The sequence below is a fragment of the Oryzias melastigma genome, linkage group LG19 (genome assembly GCF_002922805.2).
Source record: "Oryzias melastigma strain HK-1 linkage group LG19, ASM292280v2, whole genome shotgun sequence".
Lineage (NCBI taxonomy): Eukaryota > Metazoa > Chordata > Actinopteri > Beloniformes > Adrianichthyidae > Oryzias > Oryzias melastigma.
Genome location: NC_050530.1, coordinates 23,507,164 through 23,533,710, shown reverse-complemented (window position 1 = coordinate 23,533,710; position 26,547 = coordinate 23,507,164). Strand labels below are relative to the sequence as shown.

The following is a 26,547-nucleotide window of genomic DNA, read 5'->3' as shown; positions in this document are numbered from 1 at the left end:
TTCTCACTGTGAGCTGTGAGTGCTAACCACTGTACCACCCACAGCGGGGGTTAAAAAACAGGTGAAATTAAAACGTAATAATTGGCCTATGTTATGAAACTGGTGTGTGTGTGTGTGTGTGTGTGTGTGGGTGTGTGTGTGAGTGAGTGGGAAAAGCGTGAAGCTGATGTGCGAGCTGTTGCACACGTTTTTGTCTGCACGTCTGGTGTTTTTGTCATGTTTTCAGCATCGCAGCAGCAGACATTTGTGAAGATCTTTTGGACCAGGACTTGCTGGTTTGGTCTGGGTTTGTTGCCACGGCGCTCGCCTTTGCTGGGGTTTAAGATTGCAGTCTCTCGGCTGTGGAGTGGACCCTGTGCTGTCTGGTGTGGGGCGGCTGCTCTTGGTCTGACGCCTGGTTCACACTGAGCGCCGAACAGAGGCCGCCTCCATTCGGTGCCCTTGTTAACCGATAGTGTGGTTCACACCAGGCAGCAGATTGTTTTGGCGTCTGGTCAATCTGCATCAATTCTGGCAGGAAGTTACATCAAGATACATGAGAGAATCTGGTTTATTTTCTAAATAAGACCAATTTTTCACAATAAAACACAGATTGACAAATGTGATCATGTTTTTGTATCTAAACAGACTGTAGAGATGGAAACAAACACACAATCACAACACACACTTCTCTCTCTGTGTCTCAACAACAGATAAAGAAGTGTAGGTCTACTAAGTACTTACTTCTTCCTAGCAGAAACATGGGCTCATATTTTCAGGTTATCAATTTACTCATGATGGCAAAAACAAAAAAAGCTCTATCAGACGCGCCTGTCGACCCTCACAGAAAAATGCGTGTCTGGTGTGAATTGCAGCAGAGAGCGGACGGCGCACAGGCCTGGAGCGTCCAGTGTGAACGTAGCGTTGGAGATTCCTGATGTATTGTTTCCTCACAGTAGAGCCAAGTCTTACGTGTCTTTAATAATTCCAGTCATTTTTCATGAATCGTGCTGTTGAGATTCCTTTCTGTGTGTGAATGGAGGAGAGGACAAAGGAGGGGCTTTAGTTTTAAATCTTTTTTGTGTTTTGTTGCTTGTTTTTAATTCCTTTGAGCTGCAACATGTGAAAAGCGCTTTTTATAAAAAAAAAAACTCTGATTGATAAGTTCAGTTTGTTGAATGAAGGTCATATTGTACCCAGATTTTCTCTCTGTTCTGACAAATGTCAATATGAAATGTGAACAAGTTTTAAAATTAAAACTACAGCTGATCTTCTCTCCAGGATGAAAAATAATTAATGATGACGCTGAAAATTATGTTACTATAATTAGCAAACTAACAAAAAAAGAGCAAACCTTTAATTTCACATGTAATAAAGTCACTAAATTGAACTAAATTACCAAAATATGCTTGTTTTTTTACTTAATGGTCGTGAAGTTCTTAGAAATATTGATGATATCCAATCCTAATGCTGTATGTACGAAATACTCTGTCCTTTTGGTTTAAACAAACATAGCTGTAATACTATTTCAACTTTGGAATGTTTTCCTTGTGCATATTGTTATGAAAGCAAGTTGTTGAGTTTATGCCAAATATGTTTATAAAAGCCACTTGATCGTCTGTTTGTGAATAAACTCGGTTTTGTTTTGTTTTGTTTGTTTTTAGATATATTGAACACCTTTTTGTTTTCCTCGTATTAGGGTTTGCATTCTAGTTGGCACAGTTGTTAAACTGTCTTTTCATGTCATAAACACGTTGACCCCTGCTTTAAATGCTTTTCTTTGAAAATGAAGCCCAAATCACCCACAACAGTTGGTTAGGTGAAGACAAACACCGTTTGTTCCCATCATTAACCCTTTGCCACCTGAAGCTGCTGAAACCAACATCACTGATGGTTTCACAAACACACACTGTGTTGTGTGATGCAGAGTCTTGATGGCAACCAGCAAACCACAACCAGCAGCAGCTTTGCATGTTGAACCTTGTGTCCTGTTGACAGCTGCACTCTCGTGTTTTGATCCACAGCGCGGTTCGTGATGTTTTCAACTTCCTGACTTGTTTGTCAGCGTGGTTAATGTCAACCGGTGGGAAACTGGTGACCTGTTCTCTAACCTGCTGCAACTGTAGCCTCAACTGATACCCACGCCTTCACGCTGCACCCACACCGAGCTTTCCCATGGCAGAATGGCCAGGTAATGCAGGTGTTTTGTAAAATGATGACTCAAGATAGATAGATGGATGGATGGATAGATAGATAGATAGATATGCAGATAGACCTTTATTGTCATTATCACAAGGACAATGAAATTGCAGCAACTGTTACTGTGTAAAAAGACATAATATAAAAGAAAAATACAATATAAATATAGAAAAATATGTCAAAATATATACAGAGAAATTGTGCAATATAGGAGTAATAAAAAATAAAGAATGACTTATATTAAAGAACATGCGTTGAAGTAAATGAAGAAGAATTAAGCTGGTTTTTAAGGATACAGTGAAAAAAGAGTGCTGGTTAAATTTGGTGGGAGAATAGGAGGATCAGAACTGCAATGACTCAGTCAAAGAACTCACTTTAACACAGTTTTATAACAGTTACAGAATTCAACAACTCTGCCTGGTCGCATTTTAACATTCTATAGAATGAATCCACCTTAAACCCACTGCTATTAACTTGTTGCCAAAAAAGTAATAATTAAAAAACCCATACAAACTAGAATACTCAAAAAAAATTATTTTACCCTTTAACTCCGAAGCTCCAGTGTTTATGTTCTTTAATTTACCGAAAGTTTTCAACTGTTAACGTGATAATTCCAGCAGATTCTGAAGGAGAAACGCGGCTCGACCAGACAAAAATTCAAATAAATATTCAATGAAAGATAAAACAGTTGGAGTGCAGATGTCACAGTCTGGGTCTTTATTAGAACCATAGAGTTAACTTTATTAAATGTGGTTTTTCACATTGTTTCGTCCTATTTTTATTAGTTGAATGTAGTAAATGTATTACATTTCTTTGACTAATACACATTTTTAAAATTAGTTTTTTTTAAGTGTCTAAAAGGCATTAAAACATCAATTCAGATATTTTATAAAATTTGCAACAAGACAAAAACTAAATTTTATAGATATCTCTGGTTATTAACTGAATTTGTAATAAACATTATTTTGTGTTTAGCTTGATAAACACGGTGAATAATTCTAGATGAAAGCATAAATAAATTAAGACTGAAAGTGTACAGCAGTAATTTCTGTAAGCTAGCGAGGCAGTTTCTTCTCTCTCATTCTTTTAAATTCGGAAATATTCATGTCAGGTTTCTGTTTCTGTCTGCAGAGGAGTCGTGGTTTATTTAATGTGTTTGCAGGTTACTCACAGTTGACTCCTGTAGCCCTCAAGCTGTTGTCATGAGTCAGTCTTTGTGAAAAGGGATTTCCTGATGCTACAGAATTCCAGAGAAGTTCTATGAGTGGAAACACAGCAGCTGAATTCATCTGAGCTTTGATCTGAGCTGCAGCAGCCTTTTGACACAAACTTCCTTCCGGTCTTCATCATCAATTCATCTAGTCAGCTGGAGTGTCTATATGGGAACAACATTCCTGAGTTTAACCCTTTAACACAGGGGTGTCAAACTCAATCGCACAACGGGCCAAAATCCAGAACAAACCTTAAGTCACGGGACGAACAGGATAAACATCTATTGAACACTCTAAAACTAAAATGTTTAAAACTTCAAAAACGTAACTTTTTAACATAATTATGAACTAGATATATAGCATTACCTGTGATAATGATAGTGTGAATGCTAGTGCTGAATTTGGTCACTGAAGATGCTAGTGCTGATAGCTGAAGACGATGAAGCTGACAGAATATTAGATAAATGCCAAATTAGCCTAAAAAACAAAGAAACAAAAAAACAAAAAACCTTAGGTTAGCTAAAACAGCTAGCATGTAGCTAGAATAGTAGCTAAACTCCAATATATCCTAAAACAATCTTAGTAAATCCCCAAATAGTCCAAAAAGCTAGCAGAATGCCAATTTTCTAAACTTTAAAACCATAATTTTTTAACATAATTATAAATAATAAAAAAGCAGGAATATTATTCCAGAATAAATCAACTTAAACTTTAAATAACTTTCAATATTTTAATCTCCATAAAAATCTATTTTGTCAAAATTATACAAGTTAGAAACAAGCACAAGATAACATCAGGTCATTAATAACAATAAAATAAAATGATCTGGAGGGCCGGATAGAATTACCTGAGGGCCGGATCCGGCCCCTGGGCCTTGACTTTGACACGTGCTTGAACACCTGAGGCGTCACCAGTGACACTCAAACACAAAATGTTTCACGTACTGTCATTTTTAACCATTAGCAGCAGATTTCGAAGGAGAAAAGCGACTCACGCTGGTGAAGCTCCGGTGCTAAAGGGTTAAACTGTTGAAATTTGAACTGTGCTCAGAACAGAAATATTTTTAGGATAACATAACTTTGCTTCCACAATAGAACCCAGACCCAGGATTGGTTCATACAAAGCTCCTGTTAAGATACAGTGGAACAGAGAACTCTTCCATAAAGGAGATGATTGCATGGCTAAATAACGAGTGAAATAAAAAAAATATATTATATTATTATTCTTCGTGTCATTTAAACTCTCAAACATTTACTCCATAAACCATTTCTTCACGAACCCATATTTTCTAAATTCCAGGTTTATCTTTGTTTTCGTTGTCATTGTTTGTCTTTCAACAAGCAGCAAAACAGTGCATGCTTGGAAGTTCCTGTCTGTGCAGGCTGAGCTGAAAACAGAGGCCAGTACAACAACATCTCACATCCTGCACTTTGACAGCCGCAAAGCAAGAGAGGCCGTTCTCAATAATAATGCATTGGAGGTAAAAAAACAACAACTATAAGTAGAGTATTGTTTTTTCTCGAGCCACGCACCAGTCAGTATACAGAAGCAGATGCTACAGCTCGCATGAATATTGCAGGTCTGTACGTTTTTGCACACATCCTGTTGCTTTTTTTAGGGCGAACCAAAGACTGAAATCTTTCACACTGCAGCGTCTTCCTGATTCTGCTCCCGCTTCCTCCAGACGCTTTCACTGCTGCTTAGCAGGAGGAAATCTTTCAGAGCAGCTCTCTCAGAGGGAAAGGAAACTGGCTGTTTGACTTTGCTCTGAGTAATCTCACTACAATTAGGAGGCTTGTGCTGTGGCAGTTGGTTCAATCAATCATCTGCTGGAGACGGAATAAACCTGCAGCTCCCAGAATGTAATAGATCTGATTCATTCAACAGCAACCACATTCAAATTCAGACATTTGTAGAAAACTGTTCAAAGATTTATTCAAAACTGAAAAGAAACATGTTGAAATGAATGTATGAGGTTTAACAACATCTGTGATTAACAATAGAAACATTGACATTTTATGATCTGATCTAAAGCATTACAAAAAGGCCAATAAGACTAAACAAGCTCTACAATTGTAACAATAAAAGGTTTAAAATGAACCATCAGCTTTTCAGCCCCTAAACATGTTTGACTCTCAACAGTCTCAGCTTTTTTAGATTGTGTTACGTATTGACAGGGTCTCACATCAGACTAAACAATCAATAACTCTCAGCGGAAAAAAACACATTTTGATTTGATTTTCTTTATTTGCACATACATAAAATACAATCACATGGATTACAGTGACAATTACAACTGAAATCTGTGCAGGAGAGAGAGAGAAGACCTACACAATAACCACCTCCCAAAATATAATCATGCAACACAAACACAAATGTCAGGCAAAATAACAATGTTACATTTATATTGAATATTGTTAATATCTTATACTTTTGAATATAAGAATTGAAGGAGACTTCTATTTGAACAACTACACGATACACAAAAATCTTTTTTGTAATAATAATAACTTATTCAAATATTTTATGTATTGCCCCAAATTATACTACAGTAGATAAAGTGTGGATAAATTAAACTGTAGTACAGTTTTATCATGCAAGGTGTATTAATAGAGTGAATTTTGTTTCTGAATACCAACTGATTTCATAACTTTTTTACAAATATTTTGAGTTTGAATTTTCCAAGTTAACTTTTGATCAACAGTCACTCCTGAGAACTTAGTTTTGTTTGAGTAACTTGGTTAATAAAAATGCCATCAATATTAAGTTTTTGATTAAATGACTTAAATTTATTACTAAAAATAGTGTAATTCATCTTGTGTGCATTTAAAGAAAGTTGATTTAATGTGAACGACTCTGAAATAACAGATAATTCTTCATTTGCTTCATTCATCAGAGTCAACATTTGTGTTGGTTATGAGAAGATGTCAAGGATACATCCAGGATATCTAAATAAAAAAACTGGAAAATGATGAATATTTAGTGAATAGAGGTTTTACTGAAAAGAAGACTTATGCAGCTGTAAAAAATAATGTAAGCTTTTTACAAACAACAAGTAATTGATCTCTTATTGTAAAAGGACAAAAACAAAAGTAACAACAAATGTATTTCAAATGATATATTTTTGCATATATATCGTCTGTGTTTTTCGGTATTGCTACATTTTGTTAAAATGCTGTAAAACAAAAGGAAATGTTTAAAAATGTAAATTCCTTTGGTTTCTGTTTCATTAGCTCGTTCTGCACAGTCTCCTCTCTTCTTCTCTGCAGTTCAGACATTTCACTGCGATTTACGAGAATATTGTTTTAGAGAAACCGCAGCATTCGTTGTGTTTCTTCAACATACAGTCAGATGCCTTCCATCTTTAGCGTCTCACACCACACAGCCGTCAGTTACCGCAGCAGACAGACTGCGCATGCAAACGCTCTGCAGACGGTGGGACGAGCGCCCTGCCTCACAACACCTGGAAGCTTTGCTGTTGGCTTGTTTTGCACAACCGAGATCTTAAAAAATCCCCAGTCCCTAAACGCAGCCGGACCTGACAGCTGACCTGACAGGTGACCTGACAGGTGACCTGACAGCTGACCTGACAGCTGACCTGACAGCTGACCTGACAGGTGACCTGACAGCTGACCTGACAGCTGACCAACAATTCTTAGAAATTGACAATACCAGGATTTATACATATTTCAACATTTGTTATTCGCAAAATGTTGTTCAAAGTAGTGTGTGTCCCAATTTTTATTCTGTGAATGTTGAGCAGCAGTCGTTCTGACCTTTTTATTTTTTAGCTCTTTGCCTTTTTTTGATTGACATTTGGAAGAAAACAAGGAGAAGAAAGTTCAGAATAAATCTAGATGCTGCAGAATGTTTTCTGTATGTATTGATTGACAAATAATTGTTACAAAGCCTCTTTTTAATCGACAAAAAAATAACACCAAGCAAAAATGAGACATTTAAAGCGTTGCATGTAAATTTAAATAATCCAAATTGGGTTCTTTAAAATGCATTAGGTTGAACTGAGATCAAATTCTTCACTCTTTAGCTTATCTTTTCATGTCATCAAAGCTACAGATGTCTATGATGACTGGTGTGACATGAATTCTTATAACTGCTGATAGGATCTTTGTAGAAGTGATGTTAGAAACAACCTTCTCTTGTTCTTGTGTCAGATGCACACCAAGCATTTTGAGAGGATGGGCTGGTTTCTGGGCAGCAGACGTAAAGCTGCACGGCAGCTTTGGACTTCAGTTACCTTGAAACAAAGACTGAAAGTTCTGAACGTGGATGTGAAGCAGAGCAGAACCTGCTGGTTTTCAGGAACCCACGAGCAGTCTGTTGACACTCAGCACACGGTGGAGCCCTGAGGCACACCCCGACACCACAGCTGTGTTGACAGAATGACAGAGACTCACTTACTCAGCTGGAACTCCTTTAACCCTTGGCACTCCAGTGTTCATGTTCTTTGATTTACTGTCCTTTTTTATTTGTTTAATTCCAGCTCATGTCTCCCATCTCCTTCAGAATCTGCTGGAATTATCATGTTAACGTTTGAAAAGTTACACTGTTAAAGTGTGTAAGCGTCACCGACGACGCCTCTTTCCACCAGCCTTTAATCACCTTTTGTCACCTGCTCTTTATTTTCCTTCTGCGTTTTCTTCATCAGAACCGTCATGCTCATCAGGGCTCAGATGAAGAGGGCTGGGCTTCTCTCTCAGTTACATTTCAGAATGGCCCCTCAGGACCCACATCAGCCTCAGAGGCTGCTGCTGCTCCACTCACTGCAGGACCATGATCTTCTACCTGCTCTTGGCTGCTCTCTCCCTCGGTGAGTCTTCACATTTCTTCACGGTGTTTCCAGGACTGGGTGTGCTGTCATGGATGCAGGGATTGATGGCTGGTGAAGGATGACTGTTACCGTTGTGTGTGCAGGGAGTGTGGCTTTGCAGCAAGCAAACATCACACAGGGAAGTTTGGGAAAAGTGATGGCTGCGTTCTCAAAGGAAAACCGTAAGTTCACCTTCTGCCTGAAGTAACAGGGATTCATCGAGATGTGATTGGCTACAATCTTGTCTGTCCATAGCTCTTCAGCTCCTTTACTTATTCAGCTCATTCAGCTATCAAAATATTCAGCTCTTTTAGGAGAAAGCTGCTCGTAAGCTTCAACTTCACTACTCTTCAATGTTTTAAACTATTCAACCCACTAACACTTTTTACACTCCGTTGTAAACGGCCTACGGAATTTTCAAAAAGCCTTTTTCAGCTGAAAACTTTCAACTTTACAAAACAAAAGGTCTCTGGTTTCAGCTAGAGAAAAAATTCAACTCTTTAACTATTCAGCAAACTTTGGCGTCTTGAACTTGTCTTTTTATTTTCAAAGTCCCTACAGTTTTTAGGATTTCGCGGTTCAGTTGACATGTCATCTTGGAGTCAGTTTTCAGTTATGACTGAAACCAAGTGCAAATTTAGTGCCAGTTGTAAACTGTGGGGCAGTTTTTATAGGATATTTTGGAGTTTAGCTAATATTTCAGCTACATGCTAGCTATTTAAGGCTAGTTTAGTCTTTTTTCCCCTTTTAGGCTAATTTTGAGTTTAGCTAATATTTCAGCCTTATGCTAACTGTTTTGGCTAAATTAGACAATATTCCCAGTCTTGTTGGCTAATTTGGCATTTAGCTAAGATTTTAGCAAGCTTTCAATTTCAGCATCTTCAGCTATCAGCACTAGTATCTTCAGTGGCCTTCATTTACACTACCATTATCGCAGGTAATAATATATTTCTAGCATATAAATATCTCCTTATTTTAGTTTATGTTGTCATCTTGTGTCATAAACAATATCATAGGTCCCACAATCTTGAAAAGTATATAAATCCTCAAAGTAACCAATATTTTCTCTGTGGTTTTGGAGAAAAAGGACAAATTCAGAGCTTTTCTCTCTAAGAAGTAGCTGTGTGGTCATGAGACAGAGCCGTGAACATGACTCATTTCCCACAATGACTGTATACCCGAAACGCCCAGATTCTGAGTCGAATCGACTCCAGTGCTGCTGCAGCTTCATCAGTTTGCATGAATGGGTTAAGCAAACAGGAAGTCCTTGTGGAAAACAGGAAGAGAAAGTAATTAGGATGCACCGCTCCCTCTTTAAAAATGCAAACAAAACACAAAAACTGGAAGATGAGGAAAGATGTAAATCAATGCAGGTTACTTTAAAACTGCAGCAGAAATGGCCTGTTATTGATGATCCTTCTCAAAAGGAGAGGGGTCATCATCCAGAATTGTAATGTATTGCACGATTCCTGAGCTACTTTTAGGTCACTTTGTTGGTAGCCACAGCAGAAGTAGAACACTATAGGAAAGTAATAGAATAGCCGACATTTTTCCCTTTAGCTGATATGTAATTACTGTTAATAATAAAGTTTGGTTTTGGTTAAGTGCAAACACAAAGTAAAAACCTCCACTTCTACTTAATTTAGTCTGTAGACATTAAATTATCAAAGAAATTACATTTGTATGAATGTATCCTAAAACAATATAATAAACAAAATATAAATGAAATTAAATTTTGTGATATTCATTTGATTAAAGTGCAGGTTTCTGTTTTATTCCCAGTGGAAATAATTCGATCTGATTCAACCAAGCTGACTGCAGTGAATCCCCTGTCTGACCTGCAGGTACAATGAAAACCACCAATGTGACCTCAGCTGTGTCTGAAGAGGATTTGACAAAACTTGAGGATCAAATTCACAGCAACCAAACCTCCCCCGTCGTCACGGAGGACGATGGTGAGTAAGAACCGTTTTTCTGGTTTCACTTTCAGGCGCACGCACTGCGTGTGATGTGATGTTTTTGTTGTTGAAATCCAAGTCTACCAATGTCATTTTCTTCCAGAAAGATTTCAAGACCAGGAGTTTGTTCTGGATCTTTCACCACCTGGGTGTGACAGGAAACGGCTGATTCATGCCACAGACTCCATCTGTGCTGACCGATTTCACAAGGACATGCAGGACCTCCGTGCAGACGACTGGTGCGTCCTGGAACACATTCTCAGGTAACTCTTCTCCAGCCTGACGTTTACAACCCCCTGAAAACTCTACTGACTTAGTAAACACCATGACCCATGCAGTGTGTGAAAACATACTTATTAAAAAGTTCAAGCATTTTGTCAGGTCACATGAATTGATCGTGCAGTTAAAAATAGACCATTTTAAACATGGATTGTTGACCTGTCATCCAAACACCAAAAAGGAGAACTGCTAATATGAGTTGAGTCAGACGAGGACCTGGGTTGATGGTGCAGTGATGTTGGAGTAGAGCCTGTCCTTTTGGGGAGTGAAGGTAGAAAAGAAAGAAACTATTGTTCTCTAAAATCATCTCATTTTTTTCTGTAGAGAGACTCTGACATTTACTTCTTTTATTTGTTTTTGATGAGCAGCTGCAGGTGCTGCTGTGGGCCCTCCCACATCCCAGTACTCTCCAAGTATTTCCAGGCCCTGAACAGGAACATGTTTTCTGCTGCAGCTGCAGCAGCTTCAGGCTCCAGAACATTTGTTTGCTCAGGCCGGCCTTATCTTTGTGTTGCTGCCACGCAGAGAGTCCTACACAAAGTCAGGAGGAACATTACCTCACAAAAGGGACTTCTGAAATCAACATGTGCATAAACATGTTTGTGAAATAATCAGTAGGATATATTTAAAGTCACATATGTGTGGGATCTCTCTGTTAAGGTTTGAAAATTTGAAATCCAAGCTGTTATCTGACTGAAAACATCCAGTGTGAAGTTTGATTAATCAGAAGCAAGAGGTGTTCATGCTTATTTTTAAATTTACTTTAGAGGCAAAAGAGAAAGAATAAGGGTTGACATTACAAACACAACTCCCTGTCAAACTCTTTGGAAATACAAAGTGTTTTGTTATCCTTTGAACAGGTTTTAGTTCTACATTTTCATATCTAATTCTTTTATTTTTTCAGTGAATCAAAGATAGGGCTTAAAAAAAACTTTTAGGTTTTCTTCCTTACAAAAAGAATAAAGAAATAATTGTCCTAAATATTTTTTGAAACCTTTAAAGTTCCTGTTATTTCACTGATTTTCTGATCATGTTTACCAACGTGTTTTTTCTTCTGCTGCAGACCCTACAATGACATGACCTTATGCGTGGAGATGGTGACTAACTTGGTGGGCTGCTACTTTCCAAACTCCGACGTTCAAGAGCTCTTCCTGTTCCTCCACTCCAACTACTTCCACAACTGCAGTGAGGAGCAGCAGTTTGCAGACGCCCCTCAAAGCGTGGTGCTCACCCTCACCATCGCCCCTGTCAGCCTCATCCCCGTCCTGGTGTATCTGGTCATTCGCAGAAGCTAGAGCGGCGGAGGCCAAACCGAAACAGAGCGCACTTCTTATCAGAAAAGATGTCAAACACAACCGCAGTGTTGCACAAGTGGTTTGTTGTTGTGTCAAACATTTTCCACAGCTTCCTTTTATAACAGCTACAGACAGTTTCTGTCTACAGCTCCTCTGGAGAGAACTTTACACTTTTAGTGGCACAAATCTTTACATTCCAAAATTCATCACTACATTTATTAACATTTTGATATTACTTAAGTGAATAAAAATAAAGATGTTCTCGCAGAAATGTTTTATCTGCAAATTACAGATACAAAAAAATAGCAAGAATGTCATCATCTTTAACCCTTTAACACGTGAGTCGTCGTCAGTGACGCTTCAACACAACATCTTTAACATCCTGTAACCTTTCAACCGTTAACACGATCATTCCAGTCGATTCTAAATGAACTCATGACAATGACGGTAAACAGCCGAACTAAACGATGATGCAGTCAAATGTTTTGTCTTGAGGTCTCAGCCGGACATTTCGTAGCTGAGCTAAAACAGGAACACATCCTGATGACAGATGTCAGCTCCTGAGTCCAGTGCTCTGCTCTTTCTTTGAGAAACACTGTTGCTGTCTTTATAATGTAAAACTGTGCAACATGTAGGAAGTCAATACATTTATAAAAGATACTCTCATGGATGGAATTATAGCAGATGAGACAAATCAATCAGAAACAATCTGTGGTTTGAAATGTTTGTGCAAACTTGTAAGAAATTAGTTCAATCATTGTTATTCCATCAGATTCTCATAAACAGAAATGTATTAACTCACTTTACTAAAAAGCCATAAAAACTATTGCTATTGATGTTTATAGATTCATGTCTTTGTTTCTCATGTCAAAAATCTCAGCAGCGTCTCAGCAGACATACATGTGGCATCAAAGCCTTGAGGTTTCCTCTTGAAGAAGAGCCGGTGTAAGCTCCAGAAGCTCTCATCAGCGTACGAGTTCTGCAGAACCCCCCCTGCAGCACAGAGAACTGCTTCTCGATGTCCACACACTGAGATGATGCTTTGAAAAGCATCATTAAAGGAATATTAAACCATTAAATGACTCATCTAGATGCAGCTTGAATTTGTAGCCGTAAAAAATCCTGCTTAAATTCAAGCTGCTGTCTGTGCTTCCCCTCATGGTAGCTTTACCTGCTTCACAAATGACTAACAATGTTAAAGATACGGTCATTTATTATTTCAAGAATAAATTCTACTGATTCCCAGCTAAGTGCCATACTAGAAGCTGTTCAGACAAAAGCTATTACATATTTTTCCTGATTAATATTTTATTTTTTTATTGTATGTTAGCAAATAACATTTTCTCAAGTAGTGAAATCGGTCAGGAACTTTTCTTTATTCATTTATTTTTACTTTGTCAATTAAAAAACAGAATCAAACTTTACAGAAAAAAACCTCATGATGACAGCAAACATTACGTCTTATGTCATTAGTCATTAAAAATATTTTGTGAAATAAGAAGATAATTCTGACATTCTGTCAGAAATTGTTTTGAGGAAATAGTAATTAGATCTTTTTTGGTTTGAAACCGCTCTAATACAGAATCAGAGGCTTTAACATGACAAAAGCCTGAACAGAAAGCACATTCTTAGTGTTTTGAGGGCTTTAGACCCAAAAACAAAAACATTTTCAAAACGTCTTTTTTGGCCCATGTTTTTATAAATACAATTCACTCTGCTGAATGCTCAGGACTTAAATTAACTTGCAGTATTGAAAAACAATGTTGCAGCCTGTTCTCTTGTATTTATGAATATTCAAATAACACAAAATGTGTAAAAAAAAATATTCTATTTAAAAAAAATGTTTGCAATATTTTTTTAACATAAACATGTCAAACCCTAGTTTGTGTCCTTCACAACAAAAAGCACTTCTGAAGTTTTCAGTTTTACAGTAAAGGCTTTCTATGTTCAAAAATCTATTTTTTCTTTTTTGTAAACCACAGAAGCTCAATAAAGCTCTTGAAGGTATATAAGTAAATATATAACATTTAAATTCCCCTGAATGTCATCACGTCATGACACGAAATACTTTCTTTTTAAAAAAGGGTTGGAGGTTCTGAGAGGGATTTCCTGCTCTGAGAGTTTGTGGATCAGAAGCTGCTTCATGTGAGCAGATCCGTGCAGCTTCCTGAAGTCAAGTTCCCGGGCCAGAAACGCTGTCATGCGCTGTGTTTCCATGACATGTTCTTCAACACTAGTTGTGGGCTGCATTAAATACAGGAAGTACTTAAAGTAAGTCCCAGTGGTTCTGGTTGCTGAACTCAGCTTTCTGCCAGGTGAGGCAGGTGGGAATAACCGCATTTGAAATTCAGTTATTTGAACAGAATTTTTATTTTTAATGTTTTGGATATTTTCTTTTCAAATCAAATGTATTTGTTGTTAAGGAAGAATTCCATTTAGTCTTGATGTTGCAGCAAAGAGCATTCAGTTCTAGGAAATGTTGCCATCCAGTGGACAGAAAGAGCATCAACTCTCAGTTTGAATACCAGGAAGTTTTTTTTGGTTGTTGTAGCCAAAGCAGACACTGCTGAAACAGTTTGTTTGATTTAAAAACTTTTTAGTTGAAAACTGTCTGCATCTCTTCCAAAAATTAGTCTGAACCTTTTCAAGACAGCGCGCTTTCACTAACAGCCTTTGAGTTTTCCCCAGGACTTTAAAAGAGTTCCCACCTCTTTCCACAGCTCTACCTTGCTCAAGGACACTTCGACACATGGGCAGACTAGGAATTGAACTTGGGATCTTCCAATCAGGAGTTGACCGCCCTCCCCCTGCACCACGGCCATCCAAATAACTCGAATAACTTGGGATAAGGGAAAAATATCTTTAAAAAAATTAGGATTAGAAAGAAGATGTTAGGAAGGAAGCATCACAGTGATGATGGTTATCCTTACAAATAAAATGACTGGGAAATAACTGTCTGTTTCTTAATGGAAGTCTATGGGACTTTGGCCTTCTTGGAACCCGCGGCTACTTCCTATTTAGAACACAAGAGGGGAGAGGTCCTACTTATACAGTCAATGATGACCACACCCCCAGGGCCCTGACAGCACTATAGCAGTCACTATGGGCAGTCCTCCGGAGCAGACCTCACCACTCTCCACTTGTTGTGGTTCTTTTCCAGGTGAAGATTCCAATTTTACATCATGACTATTTCTTCTTTTGCAATCAAAAACACACATATAGCAGATTTGTTGATTTATTCCTGCACACATTTCATGATTATGTTGGCAAAATTGCAAAAATATAAAAAAACAACACTGCAATGCATCTCTCCTTTTTTTTATCTGAAAATAAAACCTGAAATATTTCTGACAGGAATATGAGTGTAAAACAAAAAGAAAAACTCAAATGATTTTCTGTTTCATCATATTTTGACAAATGCTACTGTGTAAAAACTATAGTTACTTCATAGTTAAGATTGTAATAGCTGCTGTGGTTTAGATTTGTGCATGTAGATTTATTTAATTGACAATTTTAAATTAGAAATGTAAGCTTTGGTTGGAACAAACATGGTCAAGTGATTAAAATCAACCATTTTGTCTAAATAAAATCATAATTTTTAAGGTAAGAAGGTTGTCTAGACAAAAAGACAAAACTAAAATGAGTGCAGATATGCTGCAGTACAGCAAAGCACTAAAGGCCCGGTCCCACAGGATTTGACGGCCATATCACGGCAAAAAAGTTGGAAAATCTGCCACATGCGGTTAGACGCGCTAACTTTATGCATGTTCATGGAATCGCAGTGTCCATTCCTCTGCCACTCCACTGCCAGAGCACTGCTCAATCACGTGTGAGCGCGTCCTCCCTCGCTCAGTCGCTAAACAGACGCTGTAAGCAGAGGTACAAATGCAGACCGACCGGGGCAACGGCCATGCTGCAGCCGTACACATTCATTCATTCATCGTCTTGTCCGCTTCTTCCCTTTCGGGGTCGCGGGGGTGCCGGAGCCTATCCCGGCTGCTGATGGGCGAAGGCGGGGTTCACCCTAGACAGGTCTCCAGTCTATCTCAGGGCCTCAATCACACACACATTCACTCTTACATTTACACCTAGGGGCAATTCAGAGTCATCAATTAACCTATGAAGCATGTTTTTGGACGGTGGGAGGAAGCCGGAGTCCCCGGTGAAAACCCACGCATGCACGGGGAGAACATGCAAACTCCACACAGAAAGGTCCCAAATCCCCCAGCCGGGATTTGAACCGGGGCCTTCTTGCTGTGAGGCAAGAGCGCTAACCACTACGCCACCGTGCAGCCCCCAGCAGTGCACAAACGTGTAATTTCGGCATCCAAGCACGTGTGCCGGCGTTCGCTCCACAGCCTGATCCCGCACTGAAACTGCTGTTGGTACCACATGCAGTCACCCGCTGTCAATTTTTGCGTGGTTAAAAAATTATTTCCGCGTGTAATGGCAGCCAAATTTTGTACCGCGTGTATGCGTGTCGATTCCGGGGATGACATTTCTTCCGTGTTCTAGCCGTGATAGGCAGTGAAAGGCAGTCGGACGGGCTCTCAACACAACAACACTCACATTCTGAAAACAAAAAGTTCTTGTTTTAAACATGACTAAAGTTGGTCAATGATACTCATATATGTGGGAACACAGTGACATGCAGTCAGGGGAGGCAAGTAAGGCTGTGCCTCACCAGTAAAATATAGCTAAAAAAATACATACATTAAAAAAGGAGGAAAATACTTTTTAATTATTAAAAAAAAAATTAAAGATGATTTTTTTTTTTTAGACACGTCTATTCTTGGCTTCCTTTGTCTTTGTGGGTTTTTTAATGTTTCTTTGGTTAAAAAAAGGAGCAAATTGAAGAGTTTCCTGTTCAAATACAAGAGAAATCATCAGGTGAGGCTCCAGCAGTCTGTGCCTCCTCAACACTGCACACACTGACTTGAGCTGCAGATGACACATTTCTGCTGTATTATAGTGTGCTGTGCTATTTTGGTCTTTCATTATAAAAGAAACTTTCCTTGTGTACTTCATTTTTCTATTTCTATTTCACTACATGTGCCTCAAGGCAGAGGGCGCTGATGAGCCAAGATAATGTAACACTGCAGCTAAAGAATAATAGAGTTAGCGATAGCAAGTCAAGTGCAGCCGTCCAGATATTCTTTAATATTGTTTAACATCATTTTCTAAATGAAGGATTGCGTGTCTAAAATGACTCAGACACGTCACTGGCAGTGATTTATATTGAGACAGAGAGACTTTTAAAACTAAAGAAGGAAAAAGAAGACTTCTACAAACAGGTTATTTATGTGTTTCTTCAGAAGGAGTGTCAGATGAACTTAATTTATAAGTAAAATTAAGTCAGCAATATCCATGTTGGTGAATTGTGCACGAAAAATGTTGATATTGAATTTTAAACACACTTTGACTGTTGTCAGTCATCTGTTTTTAAATCTGACTGATGATGTCAGTGCCTCACCAGCTGTGAATGTCACTGCATGTCACTGAGGCAACCCTCCTGTAGCCCAAATTTGAGTAGATCTGCTTATGTATTGGCAATGTGACTCAAATGGAAATTAAATGGTAAGAGTCTAGAGAGAAATAGATACTTAAAATAGGGTAAAAAACATTTTTAAGTTCATACTGACTACAAAAAGCTCCCAGATGTACAGAAAACCAGAAATCTACTAATCTAGTAATACCTGTTTTCACTGATCCGGTTATCTCTGTGTTTAACCACTTTCACTTTCCTGCAGTCAACTCAGACAAACATGTCAGAATCAGAAAGCTGCACTGCACAATGTAGTTCAGCCACAATAAAGGTCTGAAGTTTATTTCTGTCACCAGGCAAATCTGGGGCCTTTTGACAATACTGGTATCTAGAGTTTGTTTGCTGAATAAACAAGCATTTGCATGAGACTATCTAATAAATGTTTAACTTTAACACTTTAAGATAATCACACAGGAAACACTTTTCACTTATTTTTTTCTCTTGCAGGTGGTAAGTAACCTATGATTCCCATTCCAAAGAAAACTTGATTTGACAGGATATATGTTTAGGTTGTGAGAAGACTCATATGAGAAAGCCAGAAGCCTCCATTACAGGTTGGGATTTCTAGAAAAATGTTATTGAACATTTTTCATTTACAGCTTAGGTCAAGGGGGTGGGGCAGCATAATTTCAGGCTCCTCCCCCTATGTTAATTGTCCATTTGAAAAAGACTAAAGATGGACTCAGTCCCGCTTTGGTTTCCTCCTCTTGGACATCTTGAGGCACAGGAATCGCATGAATCCAACTACAGCAGCTATGAGGATCAACGTGATTGCTACTAAAAAGGAAATAACATCCAGAGAATAATAGGAATACCAGGGCATCTTGTAGGACTCTGTACGTAAATGTGCGGCTCCCTTGTGCCGCATGACGTATTCGACCCAGTAAACAGCTGTGTCCAGTGGATGCATGGGCTTGTCCCGATGGAGGGACGACAGACGCTTCATGTTGTCTCTGTAGGACGAATTGTTGAGAACCTCTTGTAGCGCTTCCAAAAAGCTCTGCCGGTTCAGCTTTGCTGCATCGACCCCCTTTGCTGCCCCTCGCGCTTCCAGTCGCAAAATGTTTTCAAACTGGTCAAACAGAAGGGGGATGCCTACAATGGGCACTCCATGGTAGATCGATTCATAGATGCCATTAGTACCACCATGGGCAACAAACACTTTAATTTTGGAGTGGCCTAACAAATCGTTCTGCGGCATCCACTTCACCAGCAGAGTGTTGTTGCCCAAGTTGTCGGGTCGTTCTCCGGCATGTCTCCATATCACCTTCTGTGGAAGTTGTGCAAAAGCAGCAGCTATTTCCGAAGTGATTTCTTGTGGAAGAGCTTTCACTAGTGTCCCTAAAGACATGAGGATAAAGCCATGCTCTCCTGAACTTTGGACAAAGTCCTCCAGCTCTGGCGGTAAAGGCTTAGACGGCTTACACTGAAATCCACCAATGTAAGCGACGTTGGGCATGGTCGGCCGGGGGAACTCAAAGACAAAGTCCACCCTCATGAGCCAGATGTCTGCCCCTTGTAGAAGGTGGTAGAAGTTTACATTCTGACCAAAGTACCTTTCCACTAGTGCGTCATAGTGAGGACATACAACCAGCTTGTCAATGCATGTGTTGAAGAAATAGAAAAAAGTGTTTTTGGTCCTTTCCAAAAATGTCATCTTGTCAGTGACGGCATGTCCAGAAATTGGAACGTAGGATGTTGGAGAAGGCGCCACCACAAAATGACCCTCCCCACTGGTGATCCATCTTACATTGAAAACAGTTGGCAGCTTTAGTTGGTGAGCCACCACGACCCCTACAGGTATCCCAGGGTCCACGAGAACCACATCAAACTGAGAATCCTGGATACTCTGCAGCAGAGATTTGTTCTCGAAGATTTCTACAGCCAACATGCTGGCCTGCCGATGAATGTTTGACAATACTGTGAGCATCTCCCAGTAGAACTTCACAAAGCCCATCACAGACCCACCATGCCTCTTGATCTCAAGCATCTTGACCAAGAACGTGACAAAGAAGTCCTCTTCTTCTATGGAAATAGCTTCTGGTAGACTGATGGTGATTGAGCGGTAATGAGGGGCATTTTCTTTCACATACCAGCTGGTGGCAGTGCGGACCACAGTAACCTCGTGACCTTTGGTGTGAAGGCTCTGAATGAGCAGGTTCATGTTGAGCCAGTGGCTGCCATCCACCGGGAACACCAGGATCTTTCCAGCTTGAACTGTGGGTCCAGCTGGGAGGTGCACACACACCAGAAAAATGAGAAACGCTCCGGTGAAGGTCCCCATTGATTAACTAGGAAAAACAGAGAAAATGTCATCGTAATAATGGTCTATTTTGCAATAATGGCTTTTGTCTGATGCTGAAGTTGTGCATTTAGACTGAGGATGACAGCATAAATCATTTCTAAACTGTAATAGCTTGAAGGGAACAGAAACAGAAAACATCTGGAAGTACTTAAGCATTTAGATTATCCACAGGGGAGGAGCCCGGAACAAAAGTCTAGAACAGAAATTTGTGGCTGTGTGTGTGTGTGGGGGGGGCAGACATCTTGAAGTTAGAACTCTGTGAAATCTTTGTCACTTCCAGCTCTTTTGTGATTATTTAACAGTTGACTAAACTAAAAATAGTGGAAAGTAGAAATCTCAAGAATCCCACATAGAAGGTGAGTGACTGAGACAGCTGTAACTGGGACATCACAGGTTGTGGCTGCAGCCTCATGTAGCTTTCAAAGATTAAAGGGACCCTACCATGATTTTCTTCAGCCTTTCAGAGTAAGCTATATCCATAAATATGATCATATATACATTGTGAACACTAAAAAACAAAGTATTTATGAAATATGAGTCATTTTTGTGGACTGTTTAATACATGGAAGTAAAACGACTCGATCTCTGAGGCTCCGCCTTTCACTCCTTGTCGGTCCCACCCATTTCACGACATCATCCTTGAGCCTGCCTCCCTGAGCCTCCTCGGCATGACCAAACTTTGTAAAAAAAAACATGTGACTTAAGTTCTCCTTAGTCATAGGCCAGCAGCTTTTGATCGTCTGTATGAAGGCCAGGTTCAACACCTTTTACTGCAGCTTTGGTACTGCAGAGGAATCCTGCATGACGGTCACTGAGAAATCTCAGAGCGAACCGAACCGAACCGAAGTTCAGTCCGATTGGAAACGAACTGAGAACACCTTGAAAGTTGGGTCCAGAGCGGTTACTGGTACAGGAAGGTAATTATCCCTGCCAGTAGACTGATTCTAGCGGCAGGGATAACTACCATGGCGCCACAGCTCCACAGAGAAGGTGGGTGTGTTTTCATTGTAGTCTGGGGGTGGAGCTTGCAGCACAAACTCTTCCTGGAGGGAGTGGTTGGCATCGTGTTTTCGTCAGCACGTTTCCACCCGTTCGTTTTCGTTTCCTGCAGACAGCGCAGGTTTTTTGAGGATTACTTTTAAAGATAAGGCCAGGATTCCAGGTCATAAATGGCCTTCTGAGGGTTAGCCAGCTAAAAATGTCTGCAGCAGTGAAGACACGAAGAGTTTTCCCTGAGAGGCCAGCTTAAAGAGCCTATACCATGCCAAATCAACTTTCTGAGCTTTTAGGTGTATTATACAGTTCATTCCTCATTATAAACAACCCCAAAGCGGCATTTTGATCCTTTAATGCATGTCTAATCATTCCTCTATAGACCAGCACTCTGAGCACAAGCCCCTCCCAACTCATGAAAACGAGCAGGTCCTCACATTGTGATGTCACACAGTGAGAACTGCCTCCTTTAGGAGGAGTCTGCACTGCCGGCACCGCCCCCAGTCTAATGGCACATGCACACCCAATGCAATTCTGGCAGCAGAGACGGCAGTCTCCAATGTTAGTCATCGGCCCAGAGTTGAAGCGATGTGACTGACCGGCGCGGCGCGAATGTCTGCCAGCACCTCGATTTGAGCGGCGAGGTGCGAAATGCAAATACCTGAAGTCTGACAGGTCGCTGCGTCGCCTCAGCTAATCAGGAACTCAGCTTTGGGCACGTGACTTCTCCTGTGACTCTATTAGCAGGTAGAATACTAATGTAATAACAAATGTTTATGTCACAGCGCGAGGTTATCTGGTTGCAACAAAACCTGAATCTGGTGTAATATTTAAAGACGAAAGCTAAACTAATAAACACAGAACTAAAAATGAGTCAAAGAAAACACCGATCAAAGCATCACCTTAGATTGTGAGGGGGAGTTTTGACATGCAGCAGAGCATTACAGGAACAAAAAACTGCCCCTAAACAGAGACAGTCATCCAGGAATACTGTATGCTCCATCAACGGTCACCAGCTGAACTGCAGTGAGACCAGAGCTGCTCATGACACCTTCTACTCTCCAGTTTTCTGTGTTTGATCTATAAGTTTGTGTTTAGGACAACACAGTGGTCATTTTGATGTATTATCCTTTCTGTATTGTATTTTTCATTTCCTTCTCTTCCAGCGCAGCTGCGCAGGACTTCCTCTCAAAAGTGCTTCAATCTCTGCTCCACTCCAGATCAGAAGTACACATTTACAACCAACTAATTAAAAAAACTGAGCTCTTTTTTGGAGAATTTTTAGAAACAGCTCTGTCCTTGACAGGAATTTGTTTCTCCCTGAGCCTTTTGCATGAATATCTTTCACTCCAGCCATACATTAGGAGATCATCTGCTCTCTCTGTCTGTGTCATTTACACTCAGTCAATAGAAAGGGCAGATGTAATCTGTTAAACTAATGTTACAGAACGTCCTGCCTTGAAAGCACGAGACCTGAAAGCACACAGCGTTGCTCAACAAATGAAAGTCCAGAGGAATGCACATGACTTCCAACCGCAGGTTTTAGTGTTCTCTAATCTGATCCTCTATTTAACACCACCCTGCTAAACAGCAGTGATCTAAAATGTATGAACTGTGAAAAAAATACCCTGGATTTCGTCTGCATACCTGAGGAATGGAAAAAGCAGATCCTTTTTTCATTTACTCCTAACTCTAAAAATGCTGTGTGTTTTGGTCTGGTAAAGAGCAGCAGTAAAAGTTTGAAACCTACCTCAAAGCCCTCAGCGGGTGGATAAAAACACAGCTTTCACTCTCTTTGCATGAATGGAGTTTGGTGCTCTTGTTCAGCAGAATTTAAACCCTGATTACAGTTACATAAGAAAACCTGGGAGGGGTGTGTGAGGAGTGGACTTCAGTTACATGTGTGCAGTCTGGAGGGAAGGGGAAGGATAAACATCTGACCAGCGCACCACCCCCTGCTTTTGGGAAGGACTCAAAAGGCATGGGATAACAAAACGTTTTCCAGAACGGATGCTGGGTGTGAGGAATGACACAGATCTGACTGCTCGGTCACGGAGAAGGAGCTTCACCCACCGACAACAAAAACTAAAAAGAGGTTAAGATGTTTAAGTAATCTAATTTGTTCTTTACAGTCTCATTCCAATCATATTTTGATTTGTTGTCGAGGCGTTCTCAGTGGTCTTTTAATTATGTTGATGCTGTTTATAGCCAAAATCAAAAAGCCTGTGTTGTTTTCTAAGACATAGTTTCTGGAGAGCGGCAAGAGTTCATCAGAAACTTGTCTCTGGGGTGTCTTGTCCTGTCCCTACCTGATATGTAACAACTACCCCATCTGTAACGCTACCAGATCAATCCCTGCATTACATTACATCCTCTTTGTGACCAACATCGCAAGATTTAAGCAGTTTGATTTTGACTTTCTCTTGTGTACATTTGCAAACCTTGCAATTTATTTTTAAATAGTTAAACAAAAAATACATAAAAAAGATCAGCACCAGATGTCATCTCCTGACAGTTATGCCTCCTTTACGACTGTGAAAGGCGGATGACTGTGATCACAAATGTACATTTTTTCCAGCAACAAAGAGCTTCTCCTGACTGAATTACAGCACAGAAAAAATAAAGAATATCACTTAAATAAAACACTGAAGAACTGTATGTTGTTGTAATTGCAGACACTGAAAATAACAGAATGACAGCCACACAGCTTGGAGTCATTCTCACTGTGTGATCAGTTTCATATGTTGGCAGTGGAAATAAGTGAGCATGTTTTACTTTGAGACGTCACAGGATCCTGCAGCAGCTTTTGCCCTCAAAAATGTCTCTGCGTAATGAAATGTTAGTACACTGGAGAGCCAACTACCATCAAATGAAAGAAAAGAAGAAAACATTTGTAGTCCTTTGTAGGATTGCAATCCAGAGCCTTAACGTTTCTTTTCTTGTATGTTTTTAGTCAACATTAAAATAAACCTTTTCATTATTAGAAACATTAAAAAGGTTATTTTGTTAATAACACCCAAAGACATACACCGACGACAAAATGCTTTAGTGGAAGTAGATGCATTGTCATGATTTCTGAGCGAAGCAGACCAGATGCTCGTAACCGGGAAGTACCACAAAAGGCAGACGGAAGGTAGGAAGTTTCTTTATTGTCCGTGGGGAGTTTGTGGAACTGTAGCTTGGAGCAGAGTACTATGGCAGGACGTAGTGGACTGGAATCTGTGAACGCCGTGAGGAGATGAGTGATCCGGGTCAGAAACAGCAGAACGAAGGTCCAGGAGGTGGGTGGAGATGATAATGGCGAGACCAGAGGTAGATCTTTTCACATAGAAGTCCAGGCAGGTTGATGGGAGTGTTAGACCCTGGTCGGCATGTGGAATGCAGAACCTGGAGACAGGGGGTTTTAGTAGTGAGCTTGAACAAAGCCATGAGAGAAAATAACTTCAGAAACATAAGCTGAAGTAAGGCCAGGGTAGTCCACCAGAGAAGGCAACAAACTGTGGATGAATGCTGGGGTAGGCCCCTCTTAAATAGTGGTCTGAAGGTGAGTGCCGTCAGCTGACCTAGCAGCAGTTTTACCTTGGTATAACAAAGATGTGATGTTGTCAGGAATCAGATTTCTGTTTCCCCCTCTGATCACCAACGGGAGCCGTCTCCAGAGTACCAAAAAAAGGAGGACCCTCTCGAAAACGAGATGTTTCATCTCAAGAGGCTTTATCCTCCCATTCTTGATTTCAAATAAATATATTCACTTAAGCAGTGCACAGAGCCTTGTTCTGCAAAGTATTGTTTGAACCACCCTGAATGCATTACCGAGCGTTTCTGTCTGGATCTGATCTTCTGTTTCTGATCCTGCTTATTTTCTAATGGTTTGCTGCCTGCCCTGACCCTCACCAGACCGGTGGCCATCAGTCAGGTGGAGATGACATCATTACAGGAGGTGTGAGAGCTAAGTGGCCACAGCTGGATTAATGGCCAGCAGCAGCTCTGCCCAGCCAGCCGGTAGCTCAGGATAATGTTCCCTGGTGGCTCATACAATAATGCACTGCTCACACATTCTCAGTGCAGAAGAAAATATGTCCAGGTCGCAAGCTAAAAGGATATTTATATAAAAAACAAAGCTCTTTCACGTTTCAGATGTAAATATCACACCCAGCCAGCAAGGCCAAGTGGGCCCCATATAGTTTAAAAGTGGGCAGCAAATGTGGGTCCAACATGGGTTTTTTCCACAGTTTCTTTGGTGGCTCCACCTGTGTATGCCCACATTGGCTTTATGTGGTACTCAATGGGTAGGCTTACTACCCTAGCCACCTGGTGAGTAGCATAGCATTCCAGCAAGCTTTGCTGTAGCGAGCTCTCCTGTATGCATCTAGAGAGCTCCATTGTAGCATGCTAGCGAGCTCCACTTTGGTATGTTAGTGAACTCCTCTTTAGTAAGCTAGTGAGCTCCCTTTTAGCAAGCTAGCAAACTCTATTGTATCGAGTTAGGGAACACCGTCGTATTGAGCTAGCGACTTCTCCTGTAGCAAGCTAGCATGAAAGCTCCGCTGTAGCATGCTAACGAGGTCCGTTGTATCAAGCTAGCAACCTTCCCTGTAGCAAGCGAGCAAGCTCCACTGTTGTAAGTTAGTAAGCTCCACTGTATTGAGCTAGCGAGCTCCACTGTAGCATGTTAGTGTGCTTATCTGTAGCAAGCTATTGAGCTAGCAAGCGCCGCAGTAAGCTAGCAAGTGCAGCTGTACGCTAGCGAGCGCCACTGAAGCAAGCTAGGGAGCTCCTCTGTCCACCAGGTGGCTGGCTAGCATACCCACTGAATGTCCAGTTAAGTCAATGTGGGATAACCCAGCCGGGGCTACCACAGAAACTGTTGACAAACCAAGGTTGGATCCACATTTTCTATCCACTTTTGAACCATGTGGGGGCCACTTGGCCATGCTGGATGGGCAGTTGCTTCCAGAACGCTCAGGGGTGGGGGGTGGAGGGGGTGGTTGGTTACTTCTCAGTGTCCTCAGGGAGCTTGCCAACGGAATTGCAGCCACGACTTCCTCTGCCAAAAAAAAAGTCAAAAAATCGTCCAACATTGAACTTTTCTTAAAACCTCAGCAGCCTCAGCACGGCGGATAAAAATCCAACTCCTGCCTCCCAATTACAGATGCCACAGCATGGCCACCGCGCGGACACCTGCTGTACATGCTGAAATGAAAAAGTGCCATTTAGGTCGCCACACGGTGGACACCCATGCTTTATGAGCATCAACAGTCTGCAGCAGAGTTGATCCTACATTGGATCTTTGTGCAATGACTGGAGAGAAACTAATGTTAGTGAAATGCCACTGCATCACCTGCTTTGTCCTGTGCAGTAACTGAAGCCCGTTCAAGCTACTTAACAGCTAATTCAGTCCATGCAAAGACCACCACATAACCAAACTCCTCTCAAACCAGTGCTGCTAAACATGCTGCGAGGCAATAGTGTAAACAACCAAAGTAAAGCTTGTGTGCAACCCTGATGTTAATCCAAAATACACATTTATGGTTGTCAGCAATGAATTCCACCGTAGCAATTTTCTGTGACTTTCTGTGTGGGATACGCACTGCTGGTATGATCAGGACAAAACAAATGTTCTCATCAGACCAAGTAGAAATCTGGCAGCCACCAAGAAAAAAACATGTATTGATGAATCAGCCCACCACTTATGGTATATATTTTACATCAGGTTATTTTGTTTTGAATAGAAGCACACTCAGAAGATTGGGTGCTTGAGGGACATCCTCCTTTTATTTTTTATTTTACAAGCATTGTTGAAGTTTCAAAGCTGAAAATCCCTTTTGTTGTGTCCGGTCACAGAGAAAAAAGTATAAAACAGGAAACATTGTTAAGTACAGCTTTGTATCCCTTTTTTAAAACCTATATAGAGATTATGAGTAGTTGGACGAAGTATATGGATCAAATCCTCTG

At 40.4% G+C, this 26,547-nt stretch overlaps 2 protein-coding genes across 3 annotated transcripts in view; one reads left to right on the top strand and one right to left on the bottom strand.

Moving 5' to 3' along the window:
* Positions 1-12,806, top strand: part of LOC112154557 (receptor activity-modifying protein 3) — a 45,174-nt gene extending 32,368 nt beyond the window's left edge. The window contains exons 2-6 of one of the 2 annotated variants that reach the window (XM_024285586.2): positions 8,056-8,217; positions 8,322-8,399; positions 10,062-10,172; positions 10,279-10,438; positions 11,518-12,805. In XM_024285586.2, the coding sequence (XP_024141354.1) occupies positions 8,181-8,217; positions 8,322-8,399; positions 10,062-10,172; positions 10,279-10,438; positions 11,518-11,749 (618 nt within the window). In that variant the 5' untranslated portion in view covers positions 8,056-8,180 and the 3' untranslated portion in view covers positions 11,750-12,805. Of the gene's footprint in view, positions 1-8,055; positions 8,218-8,321; positions 8,400-9,999; positions 10,173-10,278; positions 10,439-11,517 lie in introns of those variants that run through there. The other variant, XM_024285587.2, reaches the window with a different exon arrangement.
* Positions 12,807-16,245: 3,439 nt separating this feature from the next.
* On the bottom strand, positions 16,246-22,502 carry LOC112154581 (UDP-glucuronosyltransferase 2B31-like). The gene is made up of 2 exons (XM_036217193.1): positions 22,343-22,502; positions 16,246-19,585 (listed from the first exon to the last, which is right to left on the bottom strand). Exon 2 carries the CDS (start codon positions 19,576-19,578, stop codon positions 17,977-17,979), a length of 1,602 nt encoding a protein of 533 aa, XP_036073086.1. The 5' UTR covers positions 19,579-19,585; positions 22,343-22,502; the 3' UTR covers positions 16,246-17,976.
* Between the last annotated feature and the right edge of the window lie 4,045 nt (positions 22,503-26,547).